The sequence below is a fragment of the Coffea arabica genome, chromosome 8e, assembly GCF_036785885.1.
Source record: "Coffea arabica cultivar ET-39 chromosome 8e, Coffea Arabica ET-39 HiFi, whole genome shotgun sequence".
NCBI lineage: Eukaryota > Viridiplantae > Streptophyta > Magnoliopsida > Gentianales > Rubiaceae > Coffea > Coffea arabica.
The window spans coordinates 41730123-41745958 of record NC_092324.1 but is presented as its reverse complement, the minus strand read 5'-3'; the positions used below and the strand labels follow the sequence as shown (position 1 = coordinate 41745958).

The 15836-nt window shown below is 49.1% G+C and overlaps 2 protein-coding genes across 2 annotated transcripts; both read left to right on the top strand.

Annotated features, from left to right (window-relative positions):
• Positions 1-3784: 3784 nt before the first annotated feature.
• LOC140012787 (uncharacterized) lies at positions 3785-4357 on the top strand. The gene has a single exon (XM_072061093.1). The coding sequence runs from the start codon at positions 3785-3787 to the stop codon at positions 4355-4357; it is 573 nt and encodes a 190-aa protein (XP_071917194.1).
• Positions 4358-5883: 1526 nt separating this feature from the next.
• LOC113704795 (uncharacterized) lies at positions 5884-7435 on the top strand. The gene is made up of 2 exons (XM_027226668.2): positions 5884-6519; positions 6662-7435. Exons 1-2 carry the CDS (start codon positions 5884-5886, stop codon positions 7433-7435), a joined length of 1410 nt encoding a protein of 469 aa, XP_027082469.2.
• The last annotated feature ends 8401 nt before the right edge of the window (positions 7436-15836 follow it).

Sequence of the window (15836 nt, the reverse complement as noted above, 5' to 3'; positions counted from 1 at the left end):
CTTATCACTCTATTTCTGCTGCAATTGCTGCATTCATTACGGTGGTATCAGATTAGTGAATGCTTGTTACTTTTATTGTTTATTTAGCAATTAGAGACTGTTTTGCTTTTGTCACCTGATAACTTTACTAATAACTTTACTACTTTATTGCAGATATATTGCTCATTTTGGAGGTTTCGAAGAAGATTAGCAGTACGGCTTACATGTCGGCTCAAAAACTGTGGTTATAGTGCTGTCTTAAGTTTAGAAAATGTTTCAGAAGCGTAGGAAATGTTTTGGGACTTGGAATATGTTTTTTAGTGCAACCTTGACTTATATGAGTAGTATTTGTTCTACTCAAACTTATGAAACTATTTGTACTATGATGTTGCACTTATTTATGACATTTGAATATTTAATATATTATTTTGGCATATTCTATTGTAACGGTGCCTACATTTGTTATTTATTAAACATTGCTGATATTTTCATTTTTTAGATATTATTGTAGTAGGAAAGTCATGTGTAAGGTGTTGTAAATGAGTAGTATTTTTTCTAGGCAGGATGTCTTTATTGACAATTGTTATTGTCACTCAATCAAAACTGTCTATTGATAAGGGAATGTTGTCACAGTTGATCAGGGGTTTATTGACAACAAAGTCGTCACTAATTCCCCTATGCCCTCACTATCATCCCTTCATGCATCACTTGCATCACTGACAAGAGAAGGTGTTGTCACTAGATTTATAGCTTTTACTGATGACATATGTTGTCATTAAAAGTTTCATTCAGTGACGACTCTAAGGTTGTCACTGTATAATTTCATCTTTTACTGACGACATAGATTGTCATAAAAAAGGTTCTATTTACTGACGACTTTAAAGTCGTCACTGTATACTTTTACCGACGGAGATTCAGTGACGACCTTGCGACAACTGAAATGTTGTCAATAATGGTCATCAGTGACGACTTTTTGATTATTTGTGACGAAAAGTAGTTATCACTGATGACCAAAATTCTTGTAGTGTGTGTAAAATCAACACAAAAATCCTAAATTTTGTAATGTCATCTAGGGAAGATTTACTGGTCTAGTACCCTCCAATTCATCTACCAAATAAAAGAAAAAGTATTTCCTAAAAAAATAAAGAATCAACAAAATTATGAACAAATCTATCCAATATCTAAAATTGAACAAAGAAGAGTTTAACTTTCCCAACTCCAAAAGAAATCTGATAGGATTTGTAAAATTAAGTGCAATGAAATGGTAGAAAAAATCATGGATATGAAAACTAAAGGTAGAAGTGGAAGGGAAAAACAAGTGTGTTTCTTTATCTATTGAGCATAACTTCATTATCGTTTTCACCACCAATAGTGTAAAAAAAGAGGATAGAAGAGAAGAGGAGAAAAAAAGAGGAAATGGGTAGAACTTGTAGAGCGACTGCTGGAGGTGACGATTCTTAGAAGAGGAAGAGTGTTACTTTAGTTTCTAGTTGGATTAGTCATTTTGTTTTTAAGTTGAACCAACTAAGGTTCCTTTTAATTTGACAAAAAAGAAAAAGCCCATCAACCAACTTAATTATAGTAGCAAAGAATTAGCTGTAGTTGTTGGACTTTGATAGAACACAAAAGTTCAAAAAAACGAGCACCCCATAAATAAAAGTCCAAGTCCCAAGTCAAAATAAGAAAGAGACTTTAAAAAATTTTAGAGGGGACAATATAGACAAGAAAGAGAATTTCAAAAATATTAGGGGCAACTTTGATAAGAATGAGAATTTTAAATATTTCAAGGGTGCAAAAAAGGACAACTTAAAAATTTTCAAAAGCTCCATGCCTAAAATAAAAATTTCTCAAAGTCGGGAGGGCAATTGGTCATCCTCAGCTCCATTTGGCTTTGCCTCTATTATTAATGCATCAGCTTCTGCTGGTAGGTTTTCTTGAGGCTTGCACCTTTGCGATTCCTCCTCTTTCTATGACCACCGCAAATCATTGAGCCAGTTCAGCTTAATAGTACTAGAAAATAATACCAATTATAAGAAAAAAAAATAAATTTTATATACATTAACAGTATACACACAAGTGGGGTTAGATATATATATATATCATATTTGTAAAATAAAATATTTAAATTTAAATTGTGATAAGCTATCATGCATCCTGTTCCACTTGTGTATGCACTGTCAGTATGTACAAACTTTATCCAAGAATAAATTAGCAATCGAATATTAAATAAGATTAAACTTAATAATGGTTATAGGGTCTCAAGAGTTATTGTTTGATCATATCTTAGTGTATTTGTGTGGGCTTGCTTGGGAGAGAGATGCAGAGGCACCAACAAGAAGCAATCACAAGAAAAGTAAAAGCTATCAGCTTCTTTGATTCTTAATGACCGTCTAGAGATCTTGTGAATGAGTATGATTGGTTCCGTCCTCATTTCACAGCCGAACTGGGGATGCTCTTGTGAATTTTCAAATTTGCAGGCACTGCTAGCTGGGGATGCTTCTTTTGTCCGTCCACAAGACCCATTATATAATCTTCTGAAAATCGATCTCCTGTGCATGTAAAACTTCACATCCATTGTTACCAAAAGAGAGGGAGGAAAAAAAAATAATTTTGAATATGCAGAGGCCCCGTCCTGGGCCTGTACACGTGGCAGCCCAGGGTTGATCCGAGTTGGGCTTGCACCCCGGGCCCATGGGGAACCAGCCCAGGGCGCACGGCGACTAGGGCTCCGGGAGGCTCCCGAGAGCTACCCCGCAGAGGGCGGGGAGAATCCCCCTCAGCGGGGGATTGGGAGCTATCCAGGGCAAGTCCCGGAACGTACGGAGGTCGGACTCCTAAGCGGGTATAAATGGTAACACATACCAACTGTACAAGGTACGCTCACTATTGGCAATTCACTCGCGAATGCTTTTCTGTTAGTACACTCCCCTCTCACCGGAAAACTAACTTGACCGTCGGAGTGCCCTCGGGGACCACCTCGGGGCCCCTGCCAGTTTACCCTCCTATTTATCTTGCAGGCTTGGAATCAGCTCTTCCATCAGCACCCCGAGCTCATCAGGTCAGCTCGGTCCGGGGAAGTTCCGTACTTCTTCAGTTGGCGCCGTCTGTGGGAACGAAGATACGAGTATTTGTGTTGATGGCGAGAATGCGTTCCAAGCGAACCATGGATAACACTGATCCCGGAACCGGTGAGGGATCCCGGCGGTTGGAGACCGAGGCAGCCCGTGGCGGCGGGGGCTCGACCCTTTCAGGGGAACGAAAACAGCAGATCTATCAGTTTGTAACCGAGAATCTCTCCATGCTGGAGGACATAATCCGGCAGGCGAAGGAGGGGAGTGAGGCCGGGGGTGCGCAGACCTCTAAAGCGAAGGGGAAGGAGAGGGAGTCGCTCCCCATTCCCTCGGAGGATGAGTCCCGGGACCAGCCCCCTAGGAGGAAACGGCCGTGGACTCCTCCCAGGCCGCGGGCCTCGGTGGTCGGGGACAGTAAGAGATATTCTCGCAACCGGTCCGCTGGGGGCCGACTGAAGAATCCCTCCTAGTGGAAGCTTGCGCGGAACGAGCCGGAGCGCTCCCCTACCCGGTCTATCAAGAGCCGGCCGCGGGACCCTCCCCAATGGCAGCTCGTCCGGGATGAGCTCGAACAGATCCTGCGACCACAACTGTACGAGGACAACTACGCAGCCTCGCCCTTCACCTGAGAGGTAAAAGACTACCCGTTACCTCGGAGGTTTAAAATCTCGAACATCGAGCTGTACGATGGTTCGACTGACCTGGAAGACCACCTCTCGGTCTTCCTGACGCACATGCGTCTTCAAACCGCCGCGGATGCACTCCGTTGCAAGACTTTCCCCATGTTTCTGAAGGGTAAGGCCCGGCTCTGGTTCCAAGGCCTAGCACCGGGGTCTATCCGGAGTTTCACCGAGCTGGCCAGACAGTTCGCCGCCCAGTTCGTCTCCTCGAAGACTTACTCGAAGAACGCAGCTCATCTGATAGCCATCAAGCAGAAGCCGGACGAGTCTCTGAAGAATTTCATGACGCGCTTCAATACAGAAAGCCTGCAGATCAGGGACAAGAATGAAAAGGTGGTCATGGCTGCCTTCATGAACGGGTTGAGGGTAGAGGAGCTCTACTACAAGCTTGTCGAACAGCCCCCCAAGAATCTGCGAGAACTCTTGACCCGGGCTCACGCCGCCGCCAACGCAGAGGAGGCCGGCCGCCTGAAACGAGAGTCAGACCGGGAGCTCGGAGATCGGAGGGGGCGGGGAAACCCCGCCGAATGTAAGGATGCCCCGGCCAAGAAAAATGTGTTTGACCGGCTCTCGAAGGAAAAAGCCCCTGCTCCGCCGCCGATCCCGGAAAAGGCTATACCCCCCTGACTCGGCCCAGGGCCCAGATCCTGGCTGTCATGGAGGCGGAGGGCCTGGGAGACCGGCCGCCTAAAATGGGGACATCTCGGAATAAAAGGAACCAAGACCGGTACTGTGCCTTCCACAGGGACGTTGGGCACGACACTGAGGGGTGCTAGGCCCTAAAGAAGGAAATCGAAGATCTTGTCCAACGCGGTTTCCTGGGGCGATTTGTAAAGCAAGGTCGCCCAGGCCAGGAGTCGGGACGCACCTACCGTGGAGAAAGAGGCGAGGGCCAGCGTCGTGACCGACCTGATCGGCGCGACGCACCCCGGGGTTACTCCCCCGACCAGGACGCCCAGAACTTGGCAGGGCAGGGGTGATAATCACCATTGCCGGCGGTCCCACGGGGGGGACAGCCATGCAGCTCGGAAGAACAAGCGACGTCCCCCGGAGGGGGACAACTCCCTAAAGCGCCTGCGCATAAACGAGGAGATCACCTTCGGGCTGAGGGACGCGGTTCCCCTAACATCAGGGAACCATGAGGCCATCGTCATCGATGTTGTGACCAACAACTATCGGGTGAAGAAGGTGTACGTCGACCAAGGGAGTGCGGTCGACATTATGTTTTATCGGGTGTTCAAGGAGCTCGGTTTGAAGGACGGACAGCTGACCCCGATTCAAACACCCCTGGTGGGTTTCACCGGACCACCTATCAACCCGGAGGGAATGATAACCCTGATGGTCACGGTAGGGCAAGCCCCCAAGTACCGGACCATACCCGTCAATTTCGTGGTGGTCAAGCAACAGTCCTCTTACAATGTGTTCCTGGGTCGGCCTGCTTTGAACGCCCTCCGAGCTATTCCCTCCAAACTCCACCTTAGCGTCAAATTCCCCACCTCGGGAGGAATAGCCGAGGTGCATGGAGATCTGGAGGTGGCCCGAACTTGTTACCTAATCTTGCTCCGGGGACACGAGAAGGTGGTCGCTCAGACGACCAGCTTGGAACCCTATATTCCAGGGGAAGAGGCTCGGCAGCTGGGCACTCAGGATAAGATCGAGGAGTTCCCACTGAAGGAGGACAGGCCTGACCAGGTAATCCGCATCGGAGCGTCGCTACGGCCCAAAGAGAAGGATGACTTGAAGGCCCTCCTGAGGGAGTACGCACAGGTTTTCGCTTGGACGGTAGAAAACATGCCCGGGATTCCGACCGACCTGGCCGTCCACCACCTCAACATAGACCCTCGCTTCAAGCCAGTGAAGCAGAAGAAGAGGAACTTCGCTCCAGAGAGAAATGAGGTGATCAGGAAGGAGGTCGGAAAGCTGCTGGAATCCACAATCATCATGGAGGTCTACTACCCGACCTGGCTGGCCATCCCTGTTCTGGTAAAGAAGGAGGACCAGTCCTGGAGGATGTGCGTCGACTTTACAGATCTCAATAAAGCCTGCCCGAAGGACTGCTTCCCCTTGCCGAGAATCGACAGGTTAGTAGATGCTACTGTTGGTTTTGACGTTTTGTATTTCCTGGATGCTTTTACGGGATACACCAGATAGAGATGGCTGAGGAGGACCGGGAGAAGACTTCCTTCATCACTGAGGAGGGAACCTACTGCTACCGGACCATGCCCTTTGGGCTGAAAAACGCTGGAGCCACCTACCAGCGCCTGGTCAACAAGTTGTTCCAAAATCAGATCGGCAAAAGCATGGAGGTCTACGTGGACGACATGATCGTCAAAAGCCGAACCGACCATCGGCTCGTTCCGGACCTAAGGGAGATCTTGGACATCCTGCGGGAGAGCCGGATGCGGCTGAACCCAAAGAAGTGCACCTTCGGAGTTAGGTCGGGCCGGTTCCTCGGTTTCTTGGTCTCCCGAGAAGGAATCCGGGCAAACCCCGAAAAACTCCAGGCCATCATGGACATGGCCCCTCCACGGAATGTGAAGGAGGTCCAGCGACTCACGGGGAGGATGGCAGCCCTGAACAGATTCTTATCGCGTTCCGCGGTGAGTGGGCTCCCCTTCTTCCGAATCCTGAAAGCGCCCAAGGACTTTCAGTGGACCGAGGAGTGCGAAAAGGCCTTTACCGACCTAAAGGCGTATTTGGTCGAGTTGCCCACCCTGACCGCCCCGCAACAGGGAGAAACCTTGTTCCTGTACTTGTCCACCTGCAACGAGGCCGTCAGCGCGGTTCTGGTGCGAGAAGACAGGGGGGGCTCAGAGGCCAATATATTATGTTAGCCGCGCCTTACAAGGTCCGGAAACGCGGTACACGCCAGCTGAAAAGCTGGTCCTGGCCTTGGTGCACGCTGCTCGTAAGCTTCGACCTTATTTCCAGGCCCACAGCATTGTCGTCATGACCGATCAGCCTCTGCGGCAGATACTCACCAAGCCCGAGGTCTCGGGCAGGATGACCAAGTGGGCCGTCGAGTTGGCCGAGCACGACATCGGCTATAGACCCCGCACTGCTATTAAGGCACAGGCTTTGGCCGACTTCCTCGCTGAAGGGGCTAGTTCGTCCACGGGCGGACTGAGCTCTCCGCCTGTACCTGGGCAGCCGTGGGTGCTATTCGTGGACGGAGCCTCGAGCAAGGAAGGAAGCGGAGCTGGCCTGCTGCTTATCTCGCCAACCGGGGAGGAGCTGACATATGCCCTCCGATTCGACTTCCCCGCGTCCAACAATGAAGCCGAGTACGAGGCCCTGCTCACAGGATTGCGGATAGCCCACCAGATGGGTGTGACCGCCATCAAAGTTCGGAGCGACCCTCAACTCGTCGTCCTCCAAGTTCGCGGGAAATACGAGGCCAAGGAGGAGATCATGAAGAAATATCTGGCCAAGGTACAGGAGGCGACAGCCTTGTTTAATACATTTGAGATCGAGCGGGTGCCTAGATCGCAGAACAAGCGTGCAGACGTCCTGTCAAAGCTGGCATCCTCCTCGTTTGCGCACCTGAACAAGGAAGTTCTGGTAGAGGTGGTAAAGCAGAAAAGTATGCGGCTGCTCTGGTTCAAAAATACCGAGCATGCCAGGTGCATGCCCCGCTGCGCCACCAACCCAACCAGGAGATGGTCCCCATCCACAGTCCTTGGCCTTTCGCCCAGTGGGGGATAGACCTCTTGGGTCCCTTCCCCCGAGCTGCGGGCAGGTACGAACACCTCGTGGTGGCCATCGACTATTTCACAAAGTGGATGGAAGCCGAACCCCTGGCCACTATCTCCGACAGAGCAATTCAGAAGTTCTTCTGGAAAAGCATAGTCTGCCGCTTTGGAATCCCGCATGTCCTAATATCCGACAACGGGGGACAGTTTGCTGAAAATCCCTTCAAAAACTGGTGCGCCGAGTTAGGGATTAACCAGCACTTCACCTCGGTCGGACACCCCCAGGCCAACAGTCAGGTGGAGAACGTTAACCGAACAATTCTGCAGGGGTTAAAGACTAGGTTGGAGCTAGCCCAGTCTAACTGGTTGGACGAACTATCTAGCGTCCTCTGGGCTTACCGCACTACGCCCAGGACGGCCACCCACGAGACCCCGTTCTCTCTGACTTACGGAGTAGAGGCGGTGGTACCCGCGGAGATTGGTTTCCCCTCGTCTCGGACACAGAATTTCGTTGCGACAACCAACGAGGAAGAGCTGAGGTACAACTTGGACATGCTGGAGGCTAAGCGTGAGGAAGCGGCGGTCCGGATGGCTAAGTACAAGAGCCAGCTCGCCCGCTATCATAACGCCAAAGTGAGGACCATACAGTACCAGCCAGGGGACCTTGTTCTAAGGAAGAACTCGGTCAGCCGGGCACATGGCTACAACAAGCTCGACCCCAACTGGGAAGGCCCGTATCTGGTCCTAGAAGCAAGCCGAGCTGGCTACTGCAAGCTCGCGAAAATAGATGGATCAGAGGTACCCCGCACTTGGCACTTCTCCAATCTGCAATGTTTGTAGCGTAGGTTAGACCAGGGTGTTCGGTTGCCTATTCTTTGGAATTTAAATTTCAGTTTCATCATTCAATAAAGGCTCGACTTTCAAGTTTTAATTTCATTTGTACTCGTTAGTCTTTTGAGTTTTAATCTTACACTAGCACACTTAGCGTTCCCTCACTAAATGTCCTAGTGGGGGGCTAGGGGTTAGTAATGGATGCGGGAGTGTTTGACCCCAAGAGGTCGGCACGACTGGGGAGCTCTGAAGATCCTGGAAATTCCACGCTCGACCCAGGAGGTCGGCACGACGGGAAAACTTTGAAGGATTCTGAAAATTTCACGCTCGACCCAGGGGTTCGGCGGGCGCCATGGCAAGGTGCGATGCTCGACCCCGAGAGGTCGGCACTGATTAAAACTCCCAGGTGAATGCTCGACCCCAAGAGGTCGGCAAGGGTCAAAGCTGGGGAGTCTGAGACCACGACGCTCGGCCACGAGAGGTCGGCATGGAGCGGACTATTTTTGGTCTACTATTTTTGGTCTGATGGGATTCGAGGTTCAATGCTCGATCCGGGAGGTCGGCACGAACACCTTCAAAGTCGGACGTTCGACCCAGGAGGTCAGCGGGAAAAATCCTTAAGGATTTGGTGTTCAGCCCCAAGAGGCTGGCACGTTGCCCGGGTAGGACGGCGTGGTGCTCGATCCGGGAGGTTAGCATGATTACCTTTGCAAATGTTTGGGCGCTCGACCCAGGAGGTCGGCGGCGGAAAGCCTTCGAGATCTGAGATGTGATGCTCGACCCAAGAGGTCGGCAGGACCTCCTCTGGAACTTCCCAGGAGATCGGCACAACTCAGAAACCTTACGGCTCGATGCTCGACCGTTATTTTCCGGCGACTAGAGTTTGCCGTTAGCAGGGAATGGAAAGATAAATCAGACAGTTTCATTTAAAAACTTCATCTCATATATGCATTCAAAGCATATCTATTACAAAACTCCCAACCTATCTATTACAAAGCCTACCGAGCTATACAAGGAAAGGGCCTAGCTACGCCTTCTTCCTGCTGGAGATAGTAGGAGTTGAAGGTACACCTTAATCATGTTGAGAGATAGGAGCTGAAGGTACACCTTAAGCATGTTGAGAGGTATGAGCTGAAGGTGCACTTTAAGCATGTTGAGAGGTATGAGCTGAAGGTGCACCTTAAGCATGTTGGGGGTTGGGTGGAGAAGGCTGTTAAAAAGGATCTGGGGAGCCTTTCCGTCTCAGATGGACCTTCAAGAGCATTTTCAACTGGAGCATGGTCACATCCTTATAAGGAGACGGAAAGGGTTTCTGGAGTGGCCGCTGCCCTAGCCCACAGGCTTCTTCCCGGAAGCCCTGCCAGGAGTCTCTTCCTCCTCCAGGGGAAGCTCCGCCAGCTCGGCCCCCACGTCGCTCCTTCCCATCAGGTCCTTCAGGGCATGCCCCTTGCGGTACCCATCGAAGAGCCAGTCCAGCTTCTCTTCGGCCGCAGGATTGTACTCCTTGAAATCCGCCAAGTTGAAGCCGGGTGGGTTGAGGCCCTTCACCTTGTGCCGACCTGGAAGATGGGCTGGTTGAGGCAGGCCATGTCCTCGACGAACTGGTCGGAGGAGATGAAGTCCCGGACAGCCTTCTTGCGCTCCCGGCTGACGGTGCCAGAGAGCTCAACGGCGTGCTCCTCCTTCAGTTTCGCCACGCCCTTCTTCTCTTGGTCCAGCTCGGACCGTGTGGAGGCGAGCTGGACCTGGGAGTCCTCTAGCTCCTTCTCAGCCTTGCCCAACTTGGCCTTAAGGGAGTCTACCTCCTTATGGGCCTTGGCCAGCTTCTGCTCGGCCTCCCGATTCTTCTTTTGCATCTTCTCCAAGTCGGGAGACAGCTCGGAGAAGCGGGTCACCAGGGCAGTACCGGCGGCGTTGGCCTGGAGAGAGGAGAGTAAGAGTTAGCATATTGCTAGCCCCATTCGGAAAAAAGAAACAGGGACCCAAGGGGCCTAAGAAGGAGAGGGCTTACTTGGGCCTGGGCGGTATAGTACATGTCCTGAAGCTCGGACGGGCTGGCCAGCTCCATCCATTTCTTGTCGCGTGGAAGGACTGAGCCCGTGACCAGCTCGCGAGCCACCTCGGGGAATTGGGCTCGGTCATTGATGGAGAGCTCCCAGGACGGGCAGAAGTGCCGGAGATCGTGCATCGTGGGGGCCTGCCCCGGCTTCGTGGGGGCCACGTGGCGGAAGTGCCACAAGCTCGGAGGGGCGCTCTCCTGGGCGTGCTCCTCCGCGGAGCCTATCCCCAGGTGGACAGGGCCCCCAGACGTCAGCTGGAGAGGGCGCTGTGTTGGGCCCTGCGCAGGCTTCTTCGCAGGTTGGGAAGGGTCGTCATCTCGCCCCCTCTTCTGCTCCGTGGCCTTCTTTTTGGCGGGGACCTGCTTGGAGGGGGACTGAGTCTGGGAGGCCTCCTTCTGGGGGATCGAGCTACCCCCAGGAGTCGCAGAGGCCTCAGGGGCCTTCTTTGCTGCCTCAGGCTGTGTGGTGGAGGCGACCTCCTCAGTCGGCGCGCCCAGTAGTCTGGATAGCCTTTTCACTGCAGAGAACATCACCGGATTAGTGCTACAAGTCAGAGAAATACAAGGGAAAAGGCAGCATATAACAAGGGAACAGGAGCAGTATTACAGGTATCTCGGTTGGCGGGAGAGAACTCTACCCCTCCGAGGGACCCGGACAGCTTCCCCAATAGCCCGACTGCGGAAATCTGCTCAGTGGAGAACTTGGCTGCGTACAATTTCGCCGCAGAGCCCAGCAGCTGGCCGAAGGCCTCAGGGTCCAGGTCCTCCGGGCAGGGGTCGTCCCCGACCCCCCAACCTTCCACGCAGTAGGAGGAAATTGCATGTTTTTAACAAAAAAGAAGTCCCCCTTCCAATTCTTCACGGAAGAGGGGACCCCGTAGAGGAGATCCTGGGCGCCCTTCCCGCCGCGATTGCTGGGGAGCGGCGGCAGAAGTAGTACCACCCAGGGAGAGAAGCCTTGAGGGCGTAGGTAGCACGGAAGAGAGAGAGAGAATAGGGGATGGAGCAGATCTGGCAGTAAATCAGGAACCCGATGATGATCCTGATCGAGTTAGGGTGGACCTGGGTGATCCTGAGCCCCCAGAAACTCAGGATCTCGGCCATGGCCGGAGGAATGGGGAGTCGAAACCCCGCGACCAGTTACTCTTTGTAGATGGCTACAAAGCCTGAGGGAGGTCGGCAGGCCCGGTCGGTGGGCCCGGCAGCTCGCGGCTCGAAGGCCGGAGGAATGGAGAACGACGCGGCCAGCTCGGCCACCGCCCCGGGCGAGAGGGTGGTCTCCTCCCGGTCGGGGTTACTGTAGTTGAACTCAGGGTCATCCCCCTGCTCGGCAGCAGGGGTCCCCTCTGAGGAGTCCCTGTCCTCCCCAACTCCCCCCTGGGCTCCGCCAGGGGAGTCATGTGGGGACTCGGGGGATGGAACAGAAGCGGCTTGCTGCCGGATGTAGGCATCAAGCTCGGCCGCCTCCTCCAGGAGTCGGGCGGAAGGAGAATGAGCAGACGAATAGCTCATGATGTCAATAGGCTCAAGCAAGTCAGGAATGAAAAAATTGGGATTGGAAGCAGAGGATGAAGGAGGAGGAGGAGGGGGAGATGATGAAGACGAAGATGAAGATGAAGACGAGGACGAAGAGGAAATGAAGATTCTGGTGGCTCTACGACGGACCGGAGTCTGGGATGCGGAGGAAGTGACGTCGGAGTGACCCGACATAAAATGCAAAGGGTGGCAAATGGAGGAAAGGAAATGCGAAAGAAGAAGGGAAAGGACTTACTGGTGATCGGAGTGAAGAAAGGGATGGAGAAGTCGCCGGAATCTGGGTGCTGTTGGCCGGAAATGCGCTACTGGGAATTGGGAAATGCACGAGGAAAGGAGAAAATGGCAAATACAGTCAACTGAAATTTGGCAACCCCTATTTATAGGGAACGAAATGGGGGGAAAACGGTTGCTTGAATTTGAACCGTCCCATGTGAACACATTTAATAGAGGTACAGAGACCGAAGGGACGCGACAGCTGAAAGGACGCGGACGCCACTTCCCAATGTCAGCACTGCACCGGAGGTGACCGCGGCAGAGCAGTGGGATGAGGGGCTTCCACGTGGCAAGGGGATAGATCAGGTCTGCCTGGGAGCCTGACCTAATCTAGGGGGCTAGTGCAGAGGCCCCGTCCTGGGGCTGTACACGTGGCAGCCCAGGGTTGATCCGAGTTGGGCTTGCACCCCGGGCCCATGGGGAACCAGCCCAGGGCGCACGGCGACTAGGGCTCCGGGAGGCTCCCGAGAGCTACCCCGCAGAGGGCGAGGAGAATCCCCCTCAGCGGAGGATTGGGAGCTATCCAGGGCAAGTCCCGGAACGTACGGAGGTCGGACTCCTAAGCGGGTATAAATGGTAACACATACCAACTGTACAAGGTACGCTCACTATTGGCAATTCACTCCCGACTGCTTTTCTGTTAGTACACTCCCCTCTCACCGGAAAACTAACTTGACCGTCGGAGTGCCCTCGGGGACCACCTCGGGGCCCCTTCCAGTTTACCCTCCTATTTATCTTGTAGGCTTGGAATCAGCTCTTCCATCAGCACCCCGAGCTCATCAGGTCAGTTCGGCCCGGGGAAGTTCCGTGCTTCTTCAGAATACTAGATACAAGTTTTCATTGTATCAAATGTCTGAATACAAGAGGCTCATATAGATATATCTTGATTGTTTCCATCCTAAAAAAGACAAACGTACAAGTGTATTACTTTGGCGTCCATCACTACAAAAATGGAAGAGGAATAACATTAATCAACAAAAGGTTTTGAATACTAGTGCCTCAAGCTTTATTCGTTTCCACCAACAAGCCAAGACGTTAATGGCTAACCTACATTGAATGAAAAAATATATTTATTGAAATTCACCTCCTGACTTTAGGCGTTATATTTAAATTAGCAAAACCGAATCATGCACCTATATAGCTTAAGTTGTGCCTCCGCCAAGCTTTCTTTACAATTTTGTTCATGGCTAAAAAAAATATTATTTTGTTCATGCACAATTTTGTTTGGATAGTGTATTATTTAAAATATTATTTGGAATAATTACTGTAGCACTTTTTGTGATATGATGTATGTGAGATAAAAAGGTGATTGAGAATATAAAAATGTAGGTTGGGAAATTTGTTTGTGATGTAAGCGAAATATTATTTGGAATAATTTTGGTATCCAAACACTCCCAATTGGGAAATTGTTGCTGCGCGAAAAAGGTTGAAAACAAAGCAATTGGTGACATAAAAACAACAATAATAGGGTAAAAAAACTGGAATTATTTTAGAATATTCTTCCTTAATGATGTTGTATTTCGAACAAATTAACTCAACAACCGTAGACAAGGAATAAAGAATCGGTATAAACATACATCCAAGAGCACTGACCACACAAGGAAACAATGCAAATATTTCTTCTTACTAAAGAGACTAAATAATGACCATTATGAGATGTTTGTATCATATTCTAACAGATGACTGCAAGGATTCTTTCTCAAGTGGCTACAAAATTTAGGGGGCAAAATCCTATTTTAGATAGCAGATTCTACAATCCACCAAACTGTAAAGGCAGATTTAAGAACAAAAATTATTTTGCTGGGGAATGTCAATTTTAATAAAATGTGGGCACCCTTAAATTGAACAAGAGACAACGATTTTTTTTTCCTTAAATTTTGACATAAAATAAACAGATGATGGGAACGAACGTACGTGATTTTACTATGAATACCTATTAGGGCCACTAAGTGAAGAAGAGCTAACGATTTTTTAAGTTTAGGCCAAAAACAAACAGAGGATAGGGACAACTGTACTGTGAAAACCTACTGGGGCCGCTAATTGTCTGGCAACAATTGCTTTTGCATAGAAATCCTTGAGCTGAATTGTTTTGTGACCAATCTGGGTTATTCTACCAGAATTCAGTATGAGCAATAAGGCTAGTACATTTGAGCAAGCTCGTGAGCAGGCCTAGAACAACATTTCTCAGCCTAAACAAACACCCAAACTTGCAACTGATGAAGGCAATTTCACAATTTCTAGCACTACACAATCGGAATGGGTATTGAAACATTCACGTTTTGACACTTCAATAAGGTCGGGTCCTGCTTGGACAAAATGTAAAATGTTGTCGATAAATAGAGGTAGATCTTGTTCATTAACATCTTTTTTGAAACATTCACTACCAAACAATTAACCAAGCAGCGCTGATCAAATCCAGATTCCGATGCAAGCTCCCAATTTTATGAGCCTATTAATTTTATGGGCAAAAGAATTTGAGTTAGCACCACTATTCAACTTCATTTTACCAAGCTGTATGTCTTCTACTTCTGTATATCAAACATAGCAGTGGAATTATAGTACCCAAATTATCTAAGACTTGATCACTTGTCAACATAGTTATTATTGACAAAAGCAAGAGAAGTCAAGCTAGCTGGTAGCACCATTGTCAAATTACTAAAGAGCTACCAAAACTGATTAATTGTACAATAAACTCTATCACACCTAAGAAAATATGTTCATTGAAAAGCACCATTCCATGCAATGAACGATGATGACTGATGGCTGACAGCCTCATATCCACAGAGGCCGAATAATGGATGCGCATCATGAATGAAAGGCTTGCTAGCGGAGAACAAATTGAGGAAATCAAAACGTAACTAATTTTGCATGGACATTGTAATAAAACGTGGAACGCATAGGAAGGACTGGCTTCCAATAATTTACAAAGGACTAGTCCCAATATTCTGTTGATGCACATTAGTTTAGGATGGACCAGGAAGCACAAAGGATGGTCTGGTCCCAAAATTCTGTGGAAGCACAATAATTAAGGATGGCCCGGTCGCAAAATTCGATGGAAGCAAGGTATGTATAGTCAGTTTCGGGGTGTACGGTGATGTTAATGTCAATTTAAGTCACTATTCGAAGGAGAAAAAGAAGGAATCTAGCGAGAAGAAAAGAAACTGTGCATAACTAAGATGTTTACCAAGTCTCTTAACTAAGATGTTTGTTGAGTCTCTTATTCTTTAACAAAAGAATCTAGGCTTGATTGACAAATGAGTTTTTTGGACATTTGTCTAAAATTTTATTGTAAATTACTGTAAAAGTTGTAGGAAAATTTTTTGAATATTTTAAAGTATATAGTTAAAAACTTTGAATTTTTTTTTTAAGTTATTATAGTTAAAGTTGTTAAAAAATTTGTAACAGGCAAATTTGATCAAAAGCTTGTTTACCACATAGGCCTCTAATAGTTCATTTAAAGAAAATCAATTACTTCTTCACTGAATTTGATTATCAAGGGGATCACGTACATGCTGTATTCCAGGCAATGGTGATTTCAGAACACGTCCAAAAATATTTTGAACCCAAACTTAGAGTACTAAATAAAAACCATGTTCTTTTGTCCTATATTTTAACTAGTATAAGAGAGCGTACGTTGCATGTTGTTTTTTGTGATATTTAGTCGCAAAGTTTTTTCTCGTGACTACTACAAATAATAGAGATATTAAGTATTTAA

Bases quoted from the DNA above. Each gene is read 5' to 3' on its own strand.
- LOC140012787 (XM_072061093.1), top strand. From the start codon at position 3,785: ATGCGTCTTCAAACCGCCGCGGATGCACTCCGTTGCAAGACTTTCCCC.
- LOC113704795 (XM_027226668.2), top strand. From the start codon at position 5,884: ATGGCTGAGGAGGACCGGGAGAAGACTTCCTTCATCACTGAGGAGGGA. The intron at 6,520-6,661 runs GTGCGAGAAGAC...CCTTATTTCCAG, and splicing joins AGGCCGTCAGCGCGGTTCTG to GCCCACAGCATTGTCGTCAT.